The sequence below is a fragment of the Thermobia domestica genome, unplaced genomic scaffold (genome assembly GCF_964235325.1).
Source record: "Thermobia domestica unplaced genomic scaffold, izTheDome1.hap1.1 HAP1_SCAFFOLD_656, whole genome shotgun sequence".
In the NCBI taxonomy this organism is placed as follows: Eukaryota; Metazoa; Arthropoda; class Insecta; order Zygentoma; family Lepismatidae; genus Thermobia; species Thermobia domestica.
Genome location: NW_027656366.1, coordinates 49568 through 65442, shown reverse-complemented (window position 1 = coordinate 65442; position 15875 = coordinate 49568). Strand labels below are relative to the sequence as shown.

The 15875-nt window shown below is 37.1% G+C and overlaps 1 protein-coding gene across 1 annotated transcript in view; it reads left to right on the top strand.

Moving 5' to 3' along the window:
- The window catches only part of LOC145677143 (laminin subunit alpha-1-like), a gene marked incomplete at its 3' end in the record, with an annotated part of 56308 nt that overhangs the window by 3906 nt on the left and 36527 nt on the right, over nt 1–15875 (top strand). The window contains exon 4 of the mRNA XM_081747788.1: nt 11333–11485. Coding sequence (XP_081603914.1) covers nt 11333–11485 — 153 coding nt within the window. The remainder of the gene's footprint in view (nt 1–11332; nt 11486–15875) is intronic.

Sequence of the window (15875 nt, the reverse complement as noted above, 5' to 3'; positions counted from 1 at the left end):
ATAAAATGGTTACGTAGAACTAGTACGACAAAACTCTTTGTTTTTGGTAGAAAAGAAGCAATAGAAAATAAGCATAGATAGTAGATCATCATAGACAAGCATAGATAAAAGCATGTAAATAAATAATAGCTAAGTTAAATAACATCAGAATATTAGTGAAATCAGTAGCTTCAGGCTATAGAAAACAAAAGCGAAAAGAAGAAAAATAGAAAAGTTGTCTATTAGTAAAGCTAGATAAATAGACAAATCATAGATAAAGTAGATACTAGTGTTATAAACTAGTTCAAGTAAGCTTACAAATCTACGATAATAAGTCGTTAAAAGTACGGAAAAAGTACGGAAAAGTCGTTGAAAAGAAGTAAATAGTTTAATAGAAAAGTAGGAAAATCATAGATAAGACACGAGAAATAGTCGCAAATAGAATACATAACAACCTTCCACCGTCGTGCCTATAAAGCATGGGGATGAAATGTAAAATGACGAATTATCCGGTTTTGAAGCAGAAAAAACGGATCAACATTTGGTCACAAACTTGAAACACGAAAAACTATACATGCGTCCTTGCGACATTTTGGTCCTGTGAACATTTTGCCGAAATTTTCACGAACAATGCGGAGCACGTATTCAAAGTTAACTTTATACATCGAAGCAACGCGGCAAACAGGATAAGACGTGGAAGTTTGTCCAAGTTCAGTGTCAAAAACGTTTGCTGACTTAACATTTTTCGGAAGGAAGTGCATCAAGAGTTGCTAACTCTATAGATAGCAAACTTACCATAAGTGAAGTGAATAATATTTTTAAATTTTATTTTTGTGTCTCAAAATCATGCAGCGATAGGAGACGTTGTTCATTAGTGTATTAGTGGTTTACAACAACAAATCTAGTGTATAATGAAGTGCATTATTTTTATGGAAAGCATCAGATATGGTCACTGGTATTAGTGGAAACTATGCAGAGTCAATAAACACTGAGTTGAACTTTGCGACTAACTTCAGTGGAAAGTTTTCAAGAACGAGAACGGAAAAGTATATATATGAGCAATTCCGAGCACAGGAAATGCAACATAACTTCAAGTAGTTATATATGTAACTCAATAGATGGCAGGAGCTCATACTCTGATGAGGACTCTTGAAAAGTATTTTTGTTTTTTTTTTTAAACGAAAACAATGATTGTAAATAAATAATGTTTTGATGATTTCTTTCAAATGTAAAAAATGAATATAAAGATATATACAGGGTGATGGTTGAATATATATGATTATTTTATGTAATATATGTAATTAGTTTTCGGTCAATTTCAGGGAAGAAATTGAGTCGAGAACGGAGTTCTCTTATTTTAAAGGAGGGGCATGTTGAGGCATGTCATTGATTTTATTCAAAAAGATATTATTTTGGTAAAGGAAAGTATATTTAATAAGATTGAATGTTAAGAAACTAAGTGTTATCACGTAACGTAAACACGTGTGTGTGTTTATGTGTTGACATCAATGTTGTGTGTATGTAATGAATGTTCTACGGCTAGACGCTTGCTCGTCAATTTGTAAGATATTGTAATTTGTATTTGTAATGTTTTTGAATTGTCTTCAGATTGTCACATTGTAACATTGACACACTTTGACTGTGATATAATCGTTGAGTTCGCAGAAATTTGTAAGTCTGAGAATTTGATCACGATGTAATTCGGGTGAAACCAACGTTTTACCAATAGCTGAGATATACAGAAAGTCGACGAGAATGAATTCCAAGATGTCTGGAATCTTCGTATAAAACCTTATAGTTTTTAGAGATTGGAGGATTCGAGGATCAGTCTCTAGGGAGCAGTCTTCGAGCATTTGTCTCAGAGTTGAGTCTAAGAGATCATCGTACGTCTAGTAGTCACATAGTTGCTCATGTCACAGTAGTCACTTCTCTGTGATTCGAAGTCCAGTATTAGATCAGGAGATCTAATAGTTCAGCAGACCATTATAGTAAATAATGGTACACAATAGTCGACCATTCTAGACTATTGGCAGCAATACAGAGATCGTCCAGAACATCGATAGCAGTTCCAGTCATCAGCTGTATAAAGGTACGTGTATCTCAGCTATGTTTGAGTTCATCGTGGTTAACTTCCTAGCTGCTTAAAGATATGTGATCTTGCGATTATATTCAGTCGACGATCAATCACACAAGTACACAAGCTTTAATGAAAATACAAAGTTTTAGTTCAAAGTCATTTAATGTGGTTTCTTTCCGTCATCCTGTACCTACTCATTCTAGATGGTGAGTAGCAGCGATCTTCGACCGTCATTTTACATTTCATCCCCATGCTATATAGGCACGACGGTGGAAGGTTGTTAATATATATATATATATATATATATATATATATATATATATATATATATATATAGCCGCGGACACAGTATATGATCAAGGGAGGGGCTAAACCATGGTTTGCCGCTTTATCCAGTGTAAAGAAAGTAAGATTGAAGCCCATTTTACCCAGTGCATACATGAGCGTTAAGGGGGGCTATAGTCCCTATAGCCCTCCCCTAGGATCTGCTATATATGTATTAAAAATGCTGAAATTTTGTACCAAGTTGGGAAATTCTTCTTGATACTCTGCAATATCACTAGATAAACAAGCAATGTTGCTAAAGCAAACTAAAGTTGTATTTTCTCAAATTGTGCTACGTAAAGTATTACATATTTAGTTAACAAAACCACAATAGCCCATACATTATTTATGTAGCTTGGAAATCTCTAATAACTCAAATGGCATGGACGGTGCAAAGCGCATCAACTGTACCTTAGCGTCAAATACTGTGATCATGGTATAATATATTTCGAATGAATGAAGGAACAAACTTACAAGAAACGGAAAATTTAAATGTTTCTAAAGATTTTTGAAAATGTGCTGACATATCACGTCTCATCATGCAGATGCTTCCAAAAGACTTAACTGCTTATAAAGCCATTTACAATTGTTATTTCAAATCGTTTCAGATATACCAAACACATTGGTAGTGATTGTTATACTACTTAAAACGACGCATTTTTATTAAATTTTTATAATGATTATTGCTTTCCTTTGCTTCTATAACATTACAACAGTTTTTGGTGGTTTTAATAACAAGTTGCAGTTACATTATTTTAAGCAGCGTTGCCCACTTAAATAGATAGCTAAATATTATTCTAAATATGTGCAAATAACGTAGATAAACTGCAAAATATTTTAAAATTACTCGTAATTTGTTTTATGGTGCAAGAATGCTTTCAAGAGACGATGTTTTTCATAGTCTTTGGGCTACTTATAATGTTAATGTTTAAATCTTCGTTCCAGCAATACATGTAAATGCAAATTGTAACTGAGATTAAATATAACTGATACATTTTCAGTAACACTAGTTGTTCCCCTTAAGCCTTAGGCCTGGTGTACACTTTAGATTAAGATCGTGCTTAATTAAAAGTTCTAATTGCACCCTAATTACATTTCACTTGCTTTAGTTTGACCACCGACCACCTCAAACTCGATCCATGCCATATAGCTATATGCAATTATTCAAGAACTTACAGTTAGTAATACACAGTGTTCACTTTTGTTTTGTTTTGTTTTAGATTAAGGTCCCACAGTTATGCTAGGGCGGCTAAAGGAGACTTGGAGCTAATGATTATAGTAGAATCCGAACCACTTCGGTCGCTCAACTTTACCCCTACCGGAAATCGAACTCGGGACCACGCGAACCGAAATCAAGAGTTCTAGCCGCTAGACAAAATGGGGGTCCTTACATTGTGTTAATTTAAATCATTCAGTCAGTGTTGTCAGATCCGATGATTAAAAAGTAGCGTGTCTGTACTCCGAAAGTAGCGAATTCGAACTATTTGTAGCCTAAATATATAGAAATGAATACTGATGGTGCTAATGAAATAATTTAATATGAGCTGGAAAGTGTGCTGGACGTATACTATTGCAAGAAGAAATTATGATCGACGGACGAAAACAATTCTAGACTGGATACCACGAGACAAAAACAGCCTAGGGAACCTCCGCATACAAGAAGGTGTGACGAAATCAAGAGCCACTGGAGGAGTAACCTGGAAAAGAATTGCCCGTTAGATAGTTGTGGAGAAGACTTGGAAAGACCATCATCCAGCAATTGATTGATAATGGTTGATTATGATGATGCTGATGATTTTATTATATCTGGACCTCGGAGGTAAACTAAACCAAGTCATAATTTCGTAATTTTTACAGAAGCGAAAAACTGGTTCCTCAACTAAGACTAAATATATAACTTTTACTAGGTAAGGTAGGGTAAAAATGGATCCAAAATTTAATGAAAATCATAGAGCGAAAAAAGTATTTTTGACTATTCAATCCATCATGTTGCAGCAAAACTATGAAAATTAATACAAAAGAAAATTAGAAAGTTAAGAATCACTTGTTTTGGCGAATGAGAAAAAATAGATACAGATAACTCGAATTACCTATATACTTATATAATATGTATGTCCATGTTTTGAAACTAATTTTCAATCAATATAAAATCTCAATGTAATAAACGCAAGATTAGGTTTCTCGAATAAAGATTGCATGCACCGTTGAGAGCTCAAGAATAAGATTAATCTATGTTACGGCAGTGGATATATGCTTACGTAATGCATTACGACCTTATGAACTCATATAAGAACAGAATGCACTTAAAATGAGACGCGAACTATGCGAAACATCGGACTTTGAATCTAACTTGTTTTGTAATCCAACTCGAGACCTCACATAGCAAAGATGAGTATAGTAGCTCCCACCACAAGGTTCAGGACTTTCTTGTTATAAAGTGTTAATTAAACACGGAGATGTGAAACAGTAATAAAGCATTTCATCAATTTCAAACAAAATACGTATATTGTAGTAATACTTTACCCTATTTGTTAAGATAATGAACGTTATATTCTGTTTTTAAAATTACAGTCAAAGCAGAATGTATTGAATAATGAGAAATTGTAAAGTTTCAATTTCGGTACGATTAAATACATTCGTGCTGCTATGTATTGCGTTATCCGTTAGGAGGTATTGAACAATTCTGATTCAAAGGAAGGAAATAAACTACTGTATAGTACTGGAGTTAATTTAATAGAGTTTAATTGTATAGGCAGTTCTGAGGCTATCTGAGACAAAGTCTATTACTGAAAGTGAAAAATGGATTCTATTAGGGTTTTAGGGTGATATACCCACTGATCATTGAACCTGGAATACGCGCATGGAAAGCATTAGCACTAGCAAATTAGCTATGAAGAGGTACACCATACCATAATTCTAAGTCAAAATGAAAGGAAAAAATAACCGGAAACGACAGACTGTAAGAGAATAATACTTTCACTATTTTAATTTCACACTATTTATTTCGAGACCTTCGAGACTTTCGAGACGAGACCGAGATTTGGTCCTAGAGACCGAGACCGAGATCGAGACAAGCATCTGTTGACCGAGACGAGGCCGAGACCGATACTGTGTTTTTTTACTCGAGACGAGACCGAGACCGAGACCGTTATTTATCAACCGAGACGAGACCGAGACTGTACAAAGTCTCGTCTCGTCTCGTCTCGATACCATCCCTAGATCGTGGTGCGTTTAACCTTTTCAATCTGCGGCAAGTGACCTGCCAATAATGGCAGAATACCTATAATGATGATGATAACAAAAAATCTGTTAACACGTAGGAATCGGATCTGTTTGGCATCAGTTTAAACAAATACTGATCTTAGCACATATTTCCATGTATGGCGTATGGACAATCACTGTCAAAGTCACCGTTACCCGTGAAGATGTTAAGAGATCAACTCCATTAACGTACTCGGCCCAGATAATCACTCTAGCTGTCTATGGCAAAAAGTAAAAGAAAAGAAAAGAAAAATGAGCTTTTATTCAACAGTTATCGTGTGGAGTAACGGACGAACGGACATGTTAACATTACAAGGCCTTAATAAATCCATTTATCTTATGAAACCGATTAACATGATTCTAACAAACCTATTACACCTTAAACATCATCATAGGTATTCTGCCGTTATTGGCAGGTCATTTGCCACAGCTGAGAAGCTTCCATGCTCCACGGTCCTCCGCTAACCTCTTCGTCTTCACGTATTATCTTTCTGTTTTAACATCATCCATTAATTATAGTCTCCTTCGCCCCCTCCCTCTCTTTCCTGCCACCATACCCTCTAGGACGTCCTTTATGATACACTTTCTTCTCAGGCAATGTCCCAACCAGTTTCTCTTTCTCTTCTGAATAATATCTAGAAGTGTTCTTGTCTCCCCCACCATTTCTAACACCATCTCATTCATTTTCCGCTCGACCCAACTAATTCTTTCCATTCTTCTCCACACCCACATTTGGAAGGCTTTCAGTTATTTTTCATCACTTTTACATAATGTCCATGTTTCCGCCTCAGACAGTGGAGGAACACGGAGCAATGCGACACTCCACACAAAGCATTTTATGAGTCTTTTTCTCAACTCTTTATTCAAGGTTCCACAAAACAGACTTTTCTTCTTCCTAAAGGCTTCTTTCGCCATTCCTATCCTTGCTTTTATTTTACGTTCGTACTTCATGTCGTTACTAAGAATATTACCCAGATATCGAAAACTATTCACTTGTTCTATTTTTCCCCTTCTACTTTTATATTTGACAGAGACCACTTCGTTCCAATCACTATGTCTTTTGTCTTTCTAACATTTATTCTCATCCCTTATTCTTCAAAGCCCTTCCTCAGGTTTTCTAACATCTTTCTTTTCAGAACAAGCGCCATATCGTCTGCAAATCTTATGCATCTAATCATTCTACCTCCTACCGAAATACCGTCTTCATCATGTAGGCTCTTTTTCACTATCTCTTCTAGATAGATATTAAATATTTTTGGCGAGAGACAGCATTCTTGTCGAACTCCCCTCCCAATTGCACTCTCCTCCGTCAGTTCTTCCCCTATCCTAACACTTACTTGTTGGTTCGTATATAAGTTTCTTATGAGTCTTCGATCTTTCCATTCCTACCCACTCTTCTTTAGAACTCCTAACAACAATTCGCAATTCACGCGGTCAAAAGCTTTTCTATATCAATAAATACAACATATACCTCTTTCCCTTAATAATCCAATTCCGTCTCTTGTGCCCTTACTTCTCCTGAACCCGAACTGCTCCTTCTCAACCTTTTCATTTATTCTTCCATATAACCTTCTGTTCAGTATTCGGAGCAGAATTTTAGCTGCATGAGATATGAGACTAATAGTTCTATAATCCTCACATCTCTTTGAGTTTGATTTCTTATCCATCAGTATCATGATCGTCTTCAGGAAGTCTTTTGGCCACTCTCCTGTTTCATATATTTATTACACCTTAATATGGCAATAGATTAACAATATTTTACGTACAGATGGGAACCCTTTTAGGGTAAGTAGATAGGGTTGGGTAAAACGTTACTGTTTCATACATTAGGTATATTCTAAAGTGCCTTTAACGGAAGTTGTGGATTGAGTAAAGACGTCTCCATATGACAGTCACTCCCAACAGACCAATGTCAGACGTAGGATCGCACTTTCACAATTTGAGAGGAGCTTAAAGAAGCACAATGGAGAAATGAGGTGAAAGGATGACGTAGGAGAATGGGTTTTATTTTATTTTGATTTTAGCATCCCATTCAACAGCGAGGCTATATGAGTCGTGGATCTACAGTTTAACATGGGATCCGAGCCACATCAACTCTCGGCGGAAATCGAACCCGGGTCTTCCATGCCAAAGGCACTTACACTAACCGCTTAGCTACGAAGGAGCTCGTAGGAAAATGGAATAAGCAAGTATTAGTAGTGGACGCGTAATAATGGACCTACTAGTGATATGCCTGCAAAGCTATAGACAACATGGGCTAATACCGTAATAGTTTTCAAGATCCTCCGTATACTTTATAAATATGGGTGGCCAACAGTTACAATGTCATAAACTGTACACCCAGTTTTGTAAAGTTATTTCTTTAATTAATATTGTTTTATATGCTCCATTGCCTTTAAGCTATTCGCTAAAATTTTAAAAAATATAAAAAAAATAGTGGGAATTAACTTAGCAAGGAACCGGGAATGCTTATCGATACTTTCACTTCTAGGCTTATATGTATATAGCTGTTCAAATTCCAACTTCCTGTCCGTACAGTCCGAATTTGTATTCGCAGTTTTGAAAGATGTGTATCAGGTAATTAAAAAAAAAGATAGGCACGCTAAATGTATCAAATAAATCTTCGAATGTTCTATTTTAATATGAATATAGTTTTATTGATATAGTTGGGTGGAATTCCTTCAATATTACTTCAAATACAGTAAATGATCTTTTATTTACATGTAAAAATATTTGCCAGTCAAACTTAAGTCTTCATCCCGGCGAAATTAAAATACCGCTAATTTTACATTAATTATGTGATATCTTCAAATAGATAAAAGGTAATGGAAATGTGGAACAAGAGCGCCGTAGAAAATATCATTATTCATGAAAAACCGTTATCACGACTCACTTATCTGCTTTCGATTTCGAGCCATTTTGAAAATCGGCATTTATTTTCGCGTTTCTAAACAGCTGAAAACATAAAGCCACTAGGTGACATGTGATAACGTTACCTCACACAAAACAATATTGTCTAGGGTGCTCTTGTTCCATATTTCAATTATCTTTTATCTATTTGAAGATATCACATAATTACTGTAAAATTAGCGGTATTTTAATTTCGCCGGGATGAAGACTCTTAATACGGAAAAGATGTTGTTTCCTATCATAACCATTGGGTGAAACTGCTACAATATTCGTTATTTGTTCTTCATCCGTTGATGTTCTTTTATGTATTATAAACAAACAAACAAACAAAATTAACACCAGCATAGTACTTCGAAACAACAAAAGTAACAACACCAACAGCTTTGACAATATCAAGCAAAAGATTTATCTTAGGTAAGTTTTCCACAACGAGAACTGACCACCATCCGCGGAAGCTGTCTGAGAGCCCGAGCTTGATTTACGTAATGTCCCAGCAAGATTCAGGCGTAGTCAGTTTACATTAAAGAGATACTCCAAATCGTACTAGGGCATTGAATCGAAAGTGTGAAAGCACATCATATTTCATCAAAATACATCATACACTTTCCAGAATAATATTACAGAAGTAAACCCACTGATTGATCTCTGACACTGTTGTTAATTACTCTATTTGTCAAACATGCTTTATAATTTAAGCTTACTCCTTTTTACTTCTTTCTTATTTTCTTTGTATTATTTCTTCTTGACTAGCTTTGCGTGACAATACATCAACAGCAGCTGCTTTACAACTTAAGCACTTCCCCTCGGGATACTATTACAGGAGCAATTTTCTTTCTTTCACTTTTCTTCTTGCCGTATGTTTAAAATACAAATTATTACTACAACAACCGTTCGGAAATAAAGTCTTCAAGGCAAATGTAAACTTAAATCTTGTCTGAGATAATAGCCAGGCTTTTTACACAATTTTTAAAGGAACTTACGTAGCGCAAAAACAAAATGTACCGTACCCCATTTTCCTATTCATCCTTATATTATAAAAGCAAGACGTATCAGTCTGTCAGTCTTGCTCCCAATAGTTCATAGTCAGGCTGGTTGATGTCCCTGGCTGCGCTGCTTCCTACCTAACACCAAGAGATGTCGCTAGTGTAAGCAATTTGTAGACGAGACGAAGGCACTAGTTTGTTTAACGTGTTTTGTAATGTATGTCAGAGACGGTCTTTTTCTTCTTCCCTCACATTTTATTATTAAAAGTTCTATTCAAGTTCTTTGTACACTGTACTACAAATAAGTAGGTATCTCTAAATAATAGTCCTTTCCCGTTGAGTTTGGTCCTCCTGCCCGTAGCAGCGCGGATGTGGGCTGGTGAAACCTGCCCAGTGCACCGCGAAGACAAAAGAAACCTCCTGCCTGTAGCAGCGTGGAGGAAGGTAATATCTCCTGCCCAGAGCGGCGCGGAGATAAGATAGAAACCTGTTGCTCAGAGCAGCGCGAAGAGAAAGGAATGATCGGCTGGAACTGATATCTCTGTACTTGAGCACTTCAGCATGTCATGGCTTGTTGGTCGGAAGTACCGAGCTGGAGCCCTTACCTTCCATCTACTGTGGAGACTTTCTGTGGAATTCTAGCGTTTCTGTTGTTTTGGCTTTTGACATGCTCTTTTATAGCCGAATTTGGTGGCGGATCCTGAAGAGGGGTTGTAAAGATCTTTTTGGATTCTCCGTGTCCTCTTTATACTTTTTTGTAGACGGCGTCTGTCGGCTGCTTGATGATCATCGTAAAGACGCGTTGTTGTTGACAAATATGAGGGTATTGCAATTTTCAATAAAGAAGCCATAATCAGTAACTCGTTTACCTACCAACCGGGTAGTCCTGGTTCGATTCCTTGTGGAGGTGGAATTTATTTTTTAGTTCTACCTTCGTCGGAATGCAGCTCAGAGGTTCACCGCCACGTCTGTACAGAATTAATGACTGTTGACAGCCATTGGGTTATGTTCTAGAAAATCTTTCCTTTCTTTATTCACACTCTATAATAATAATAATAATAATAATAATAATAATAATAATAATAATAATAATAATAATAATTATTATTATTATTATTATTATTATTATTATTATTATTATTATTATTATTATTATTATTATTTCATTTTCCGAATTCATTAAGTCGTAAAATTTCTTGATGCAGGAAATCGAAGTGTAACTAGCAAGAAATAATAATCAAGTATATTTATCTTTTATCACTTTGATCCTAATTTTCTTTCACTTCTGTATCATCCTTTACTACATTTAGTTATTTATTTTCTTGATTTCTGAATTTGCTTATGAAAACTTATTTACATCGATTTCCTCTTCTCGAAATTCTTCATGATACATTTCATCAGAGAAAAATGTATGTGTAGGTTTGAAGAGGTTCTGACAAACTAGTATTAATTCAAAATTACATTACGCTTTTCATGTCTATATATTAGTGAAAATGGCTTAACATTTATTTCACAAATTACTTAACTCAGAATCTGTAACTTGGGGCACTTCTGGACCTACTCTCCCTTTAGACGTGCACATTTTTTGCTACATCCACTCCATAATTCTATGGCAGCCATGAACGCTTCTTTAAGGATGTATTTTGACCACTGAGAAATCGTTGACACCAGAGCAGCCCGAACTGGGAATAGACATGGAGAATATCCTTCATTGTCAGAAATCATTAACACGGTAAAACTTCTAGATGTCTGTCTGATTATTAAGATTCTCATCTAATGATTTCGGTTTCATTTACAGGTGCCTGGAACGTGTGAATGTTTACCAGGATTTGCCGGTACTTACTGTGATCGCTGCGCCAGAGGTTTTCGATATTTTCCAATTTGCGAACCTTGTCCTTGCAATTTGGCAGGTTCAATTGGAGAAGAATGCGAAGGAGATTGTGTATGCAAAGTAAGTAGTATTCTTTAGTTTATTTTGGTTGTTGTTGTTGTTGTGTATTTGACAAATTAATTTGAGTGAAACGTGATAAATTATTACTATGTACAGTATTGGTCAACAACAGGGAAGTACGCAGGGGTGGACCTAGAGTTTCGATCCCGCAGAAATCCCAACTTCTCTGTAAATTTAAACTAATTTTTGGGGATGATTTTACAAATTTTAATACAGTTTATCCCCATGTTGAATTTGGACCCCCCCCCCCAAAAGCTTTAGACCCCTTTCAAAATAAATTCCTGCGTACGACTCTGGTCAGCCGTCATTCAGCTTTATTATTTTTAAGATGAGTAATTTCTGAAGTTTTTTTTTTTCGAGAATTTTCTACGTTAAATGTCTTTATATCCCGCATTTTATTCGGAGTTTCCTTGATATTGTTATAATGATCATAGGATACGCTTCATCAACAAGGAGAACATACATATGGTGATCAGAAAAATGGAAACACCTGAACGAAATTGCAACTTACCAGATTAATATGATGTCAGGCCACCTTTCGCCTTCAGAACAGCCTTGATGCGACGTTTGATGGAGGCATAGAGGTCGTGAATGGTAGCAAGTGGAATTTTACACCATTCCTCGTGCAGGGCATCGGCCAATTCTGTGAGAGAGGATGGAGGTGGAAATCGTCGCCGGAGTCGTGTTTCCAAGACGGACCACAGATGTTCAATTATGTTGAGATCTGGGGATTGAGCGGGCCAGGGGAGGTGTTGAACTTCATCCCGATGCTCCTCATACCACGCTGCAACAACGCCAGCTGTGTGAAAGGGTGCATTATCATCCTGGAAGATGGCGTCATTGCCCGGGAACAACATCCGGACCATAGGATGCAAGTGGTCTCCTAAAATTGCGACATAATCGTTGGCAGTGATTCGTCCGCTAAGTGTGACCACAGGACCCAATGAAAACCATGATATGGCGGCTCACAGCATCACCGAGCCGCCGCCATGTTTCACAGTTGGGCGGAGACACTGCATATCATAAGCTTCTTTGGGCGTTTTCCACACATAAACACGGTCCGTGGTTGGGAATAGGGTGAAGGATGACTCATCCGATCATATCACACGTTTCTAGTCCTCAACAGTCCAAGTTGCATGGTCGCGGCACCATTTGCGGCGTGCGAAAGCGTTATGGTCCCTGATGAGCGGTTTGGCCCGTGCAACACGACCCCGTAAGCTCATGTCATGTTATTCGCGGCGGACTGTGATTGTCGAAACAGGGTGGGGGAGGTGCTGATTGAGTTCCTCCGTCTCTTGCTTCGCAGTGGCACGACGGTTCTGCTTGACAATGCGCTTTAATACCCGGCGTGACCTGTCACTCATGATTTTCTTCCGCCCACTGTTCCGCTTCCCCTATGTGGTTTTCCCGTGTGTTGTGTAGGCCGTCATCACCTTCGACACTGTCCCACGCTACACACCTAACAAAGTAGCCGCTGCCATCACACTCACTCCACATAACCGCGCACCAACAATTTGCCCTCTTTGAAAATCTGAGAGGTCTCCCATTTTACACTACCTCCGTCTGCTGCAGCAACTGGACACTGCTGTTCCATTGCGCCTGACGTAGTATGGAGACCGACCTAACACACCACCGCCAGCGGTCCGGCGCTACGGGCGCCACGACACCACTGCCAATCCATACATCTGACGTGTTGCCAACTACAGGTGTTTCCATTTTTCTGATCACCATCTGTAATTTTACAGTTAAACAGAGGAAAGCAATTTGTCCGAGGCCGTCAACAAAGATGCATAATGGATAAACGTCTCAAAATACAACGTGGATTTTTTTTTTTAATTTTGGGAATTAGAAGATCAAGGCCAGTTCAAGAAAGAGCCAAGACTATCTATTCTAGTATGACCTCCAGTTAGTCATCAATAGCAACATGATTCTATTTCCATGTAGCAATACTGATTTATCTGATACCACAATCTGGTCTTTTGAGTCCAAAGCCTCTATTCTGTTTCTCTGGACCAGTCATTCGTAGACTGCTAAACGAAAGTTAATCATGAAAGCCATTTGGCATATAGCATTCCCTCATCTCAAAGAAGAATCAGAAGGCACTAGTAAAGTTGGTGTAAAGAGTTGCTTAACGTTCTCTATAGCAACAAATCGAAATTCAAGTTCGGAACAGTTGGGATATAGTGGATTTGATCAGGCGCGCACCCAGAAATTTTTGATAGGATGGGGTCCAGTACTACACACCATAACGTTTGTGTAGTATTGAACGAGTATTATTCTATACCCGAAAAAAAAAACGATTAGTGATTGTAAAATATTTCCACCATATTTTCAAAATAAATAAATAAAATAAAAAATAAAAATATAAACATAAAACTAGATTGTTTTTATAAGAGAAAGAGTACAGATGAATCTTAAGATCAAATTTTCATGCTACGTCAATCATTTCCCTGTTAAACAAGTACAGTTTTATTGAGAAAGGATCCAAATGTATGTTGAGTTAAGAAGTTTTGGGGAGGTCCGGATCCGGTGAATCCGTCCGTGGGTAAGCCTCTGATTTGACCATTCATAGAAACTAGGTTCAATTTCGAGTACATGCTAACTACTGTTAAACATTGAAGTTGTTCGGCCATAATGTCGTGTTTTCCTCCTCCGAATTTCTGACATTAAGAAACGGTACGGATAACAAGGCATCTTGTAGAACCCAATAAAACCTTAAGTTTTTCGATGCATTGGACTGTTATTCGTCCTCGACCAACATAACGCTCCGAAGCATCGGAGCAAGGATATATAGAAAAGGTCGAACTGTTGACGGGCTTGTAGGATGATGGATGGGGCTGGAGAAATCTGAATAAGATCACTATTGAGCACTTCTAGGCAGCGGCGCAAATCTGTCTTCAACATAGGGGGGGCGAGTAAGACCGTTTCCATAATATTTTTTTTTCTTTTTTTAAACGATGCTTAAAATATTTGTCAAGTTGAAAAACAATGCTGTGGAGGATCAGGGGAGCAGAGTTGTCTTCAACATTGGAAGGCGGGAAGATTTGAGGCTTATTCTGTGGGGAGATAAATTTCGTCTCATTTTCCATTGTGGCAATCGGACACAAAGATTGGAGAGAACGTGTCCCCCTCATCCCCCCGGGATTTGCGCCAGTGCTTCTAGGAGAACGTTGGTGGAAGCATCCTCAAGGATCGACTTGTAGTCCATTAAGTGAAGAATACGACGAAAGTTCCTCAACTCCTTTCGAAAATAAAAGAAAGTCTATCATATGCATGATCACTATTATGGTGTCCGAAACCAAAAAAAATGTCACAAAATACTAAATCACACTCAAGTTGAAAAATTGTTATTATTGAAATAGGAAAATATGTTTATTTTATTTAATTTCATGCTTCAAAAAGTATTGTAAAATGAGATTATCGATATATTTCTTTAAGTTTCTGTTTTAAGTTTTTATTTTGGTATGCGATCCTACTGTAAATTTTGAATAAGATCATACCATAAAAAAAAGTTAAGATCGTTCTATAGAGTTTGTCAAAATCATTACCAAAAAAGTCAAATTTTATTTTTTTCTCCTTTGCTGGCATTGTAAATTGCAAGATTAATGAATTTAGGGTGAACAATTTTCTAGATATCCGGGACATCATGATATTATTATATCAGATATTCAGAAAGTTAGTTTACAAATAATAGTTGATTTTTGTGTTCTTGTGTATTTCAGAAAGGTACTTTTAACCTAGGTTTAACAATGAATATTGTTACGTACATACTAGTCAATTAGAAATAATAATGCCACAACGTTGTCCAGGAATTGAGGATGAAAAAAAATAATTATTTTCCGATATAGTTAAAACAGGGATGCAAATAAGCAACAAAATTTTATTAGCCCAAGAAAAAAGGTACTAGCCCACATCCCACAATAGAAATCATTTAGTTATCTTCGGTATTATATTAAATACTCGCCCGCACCGATGAACCACTCGCTCCGCACGAGTAGGTGACTGGTTATTTGCATCCCTGTTAAAATAAATCGGAAATGGAAAGCAGGTTTTCACAGAAATACCTGTATCTTAGAACACTAATATGAAAGCTTACTGAAAACATGGGGGGAAAAGCAAGTTGAAAAAGTTCAGAGAAGAAATTATATTCTGAAGAGCGTAGTGCAAGAAAAACTAAAATGATAAAGTTAATTACTGTATCAAAGACGAGGGGTCGCGGTGGCTCAGTGGTAGAGCGTTCACCCCTGGTTCCACAGTTAGTGTAGTAAGTTGACTTAGTATTTAGCTGAAATGCCCGCTCTTCGCACGGGGAGGAAAATGTTTACGCTGAATATCTGAACGTAAAGAAATGACTGCAATAAATAACGAAGAGGAATACTAGTATCCTCTA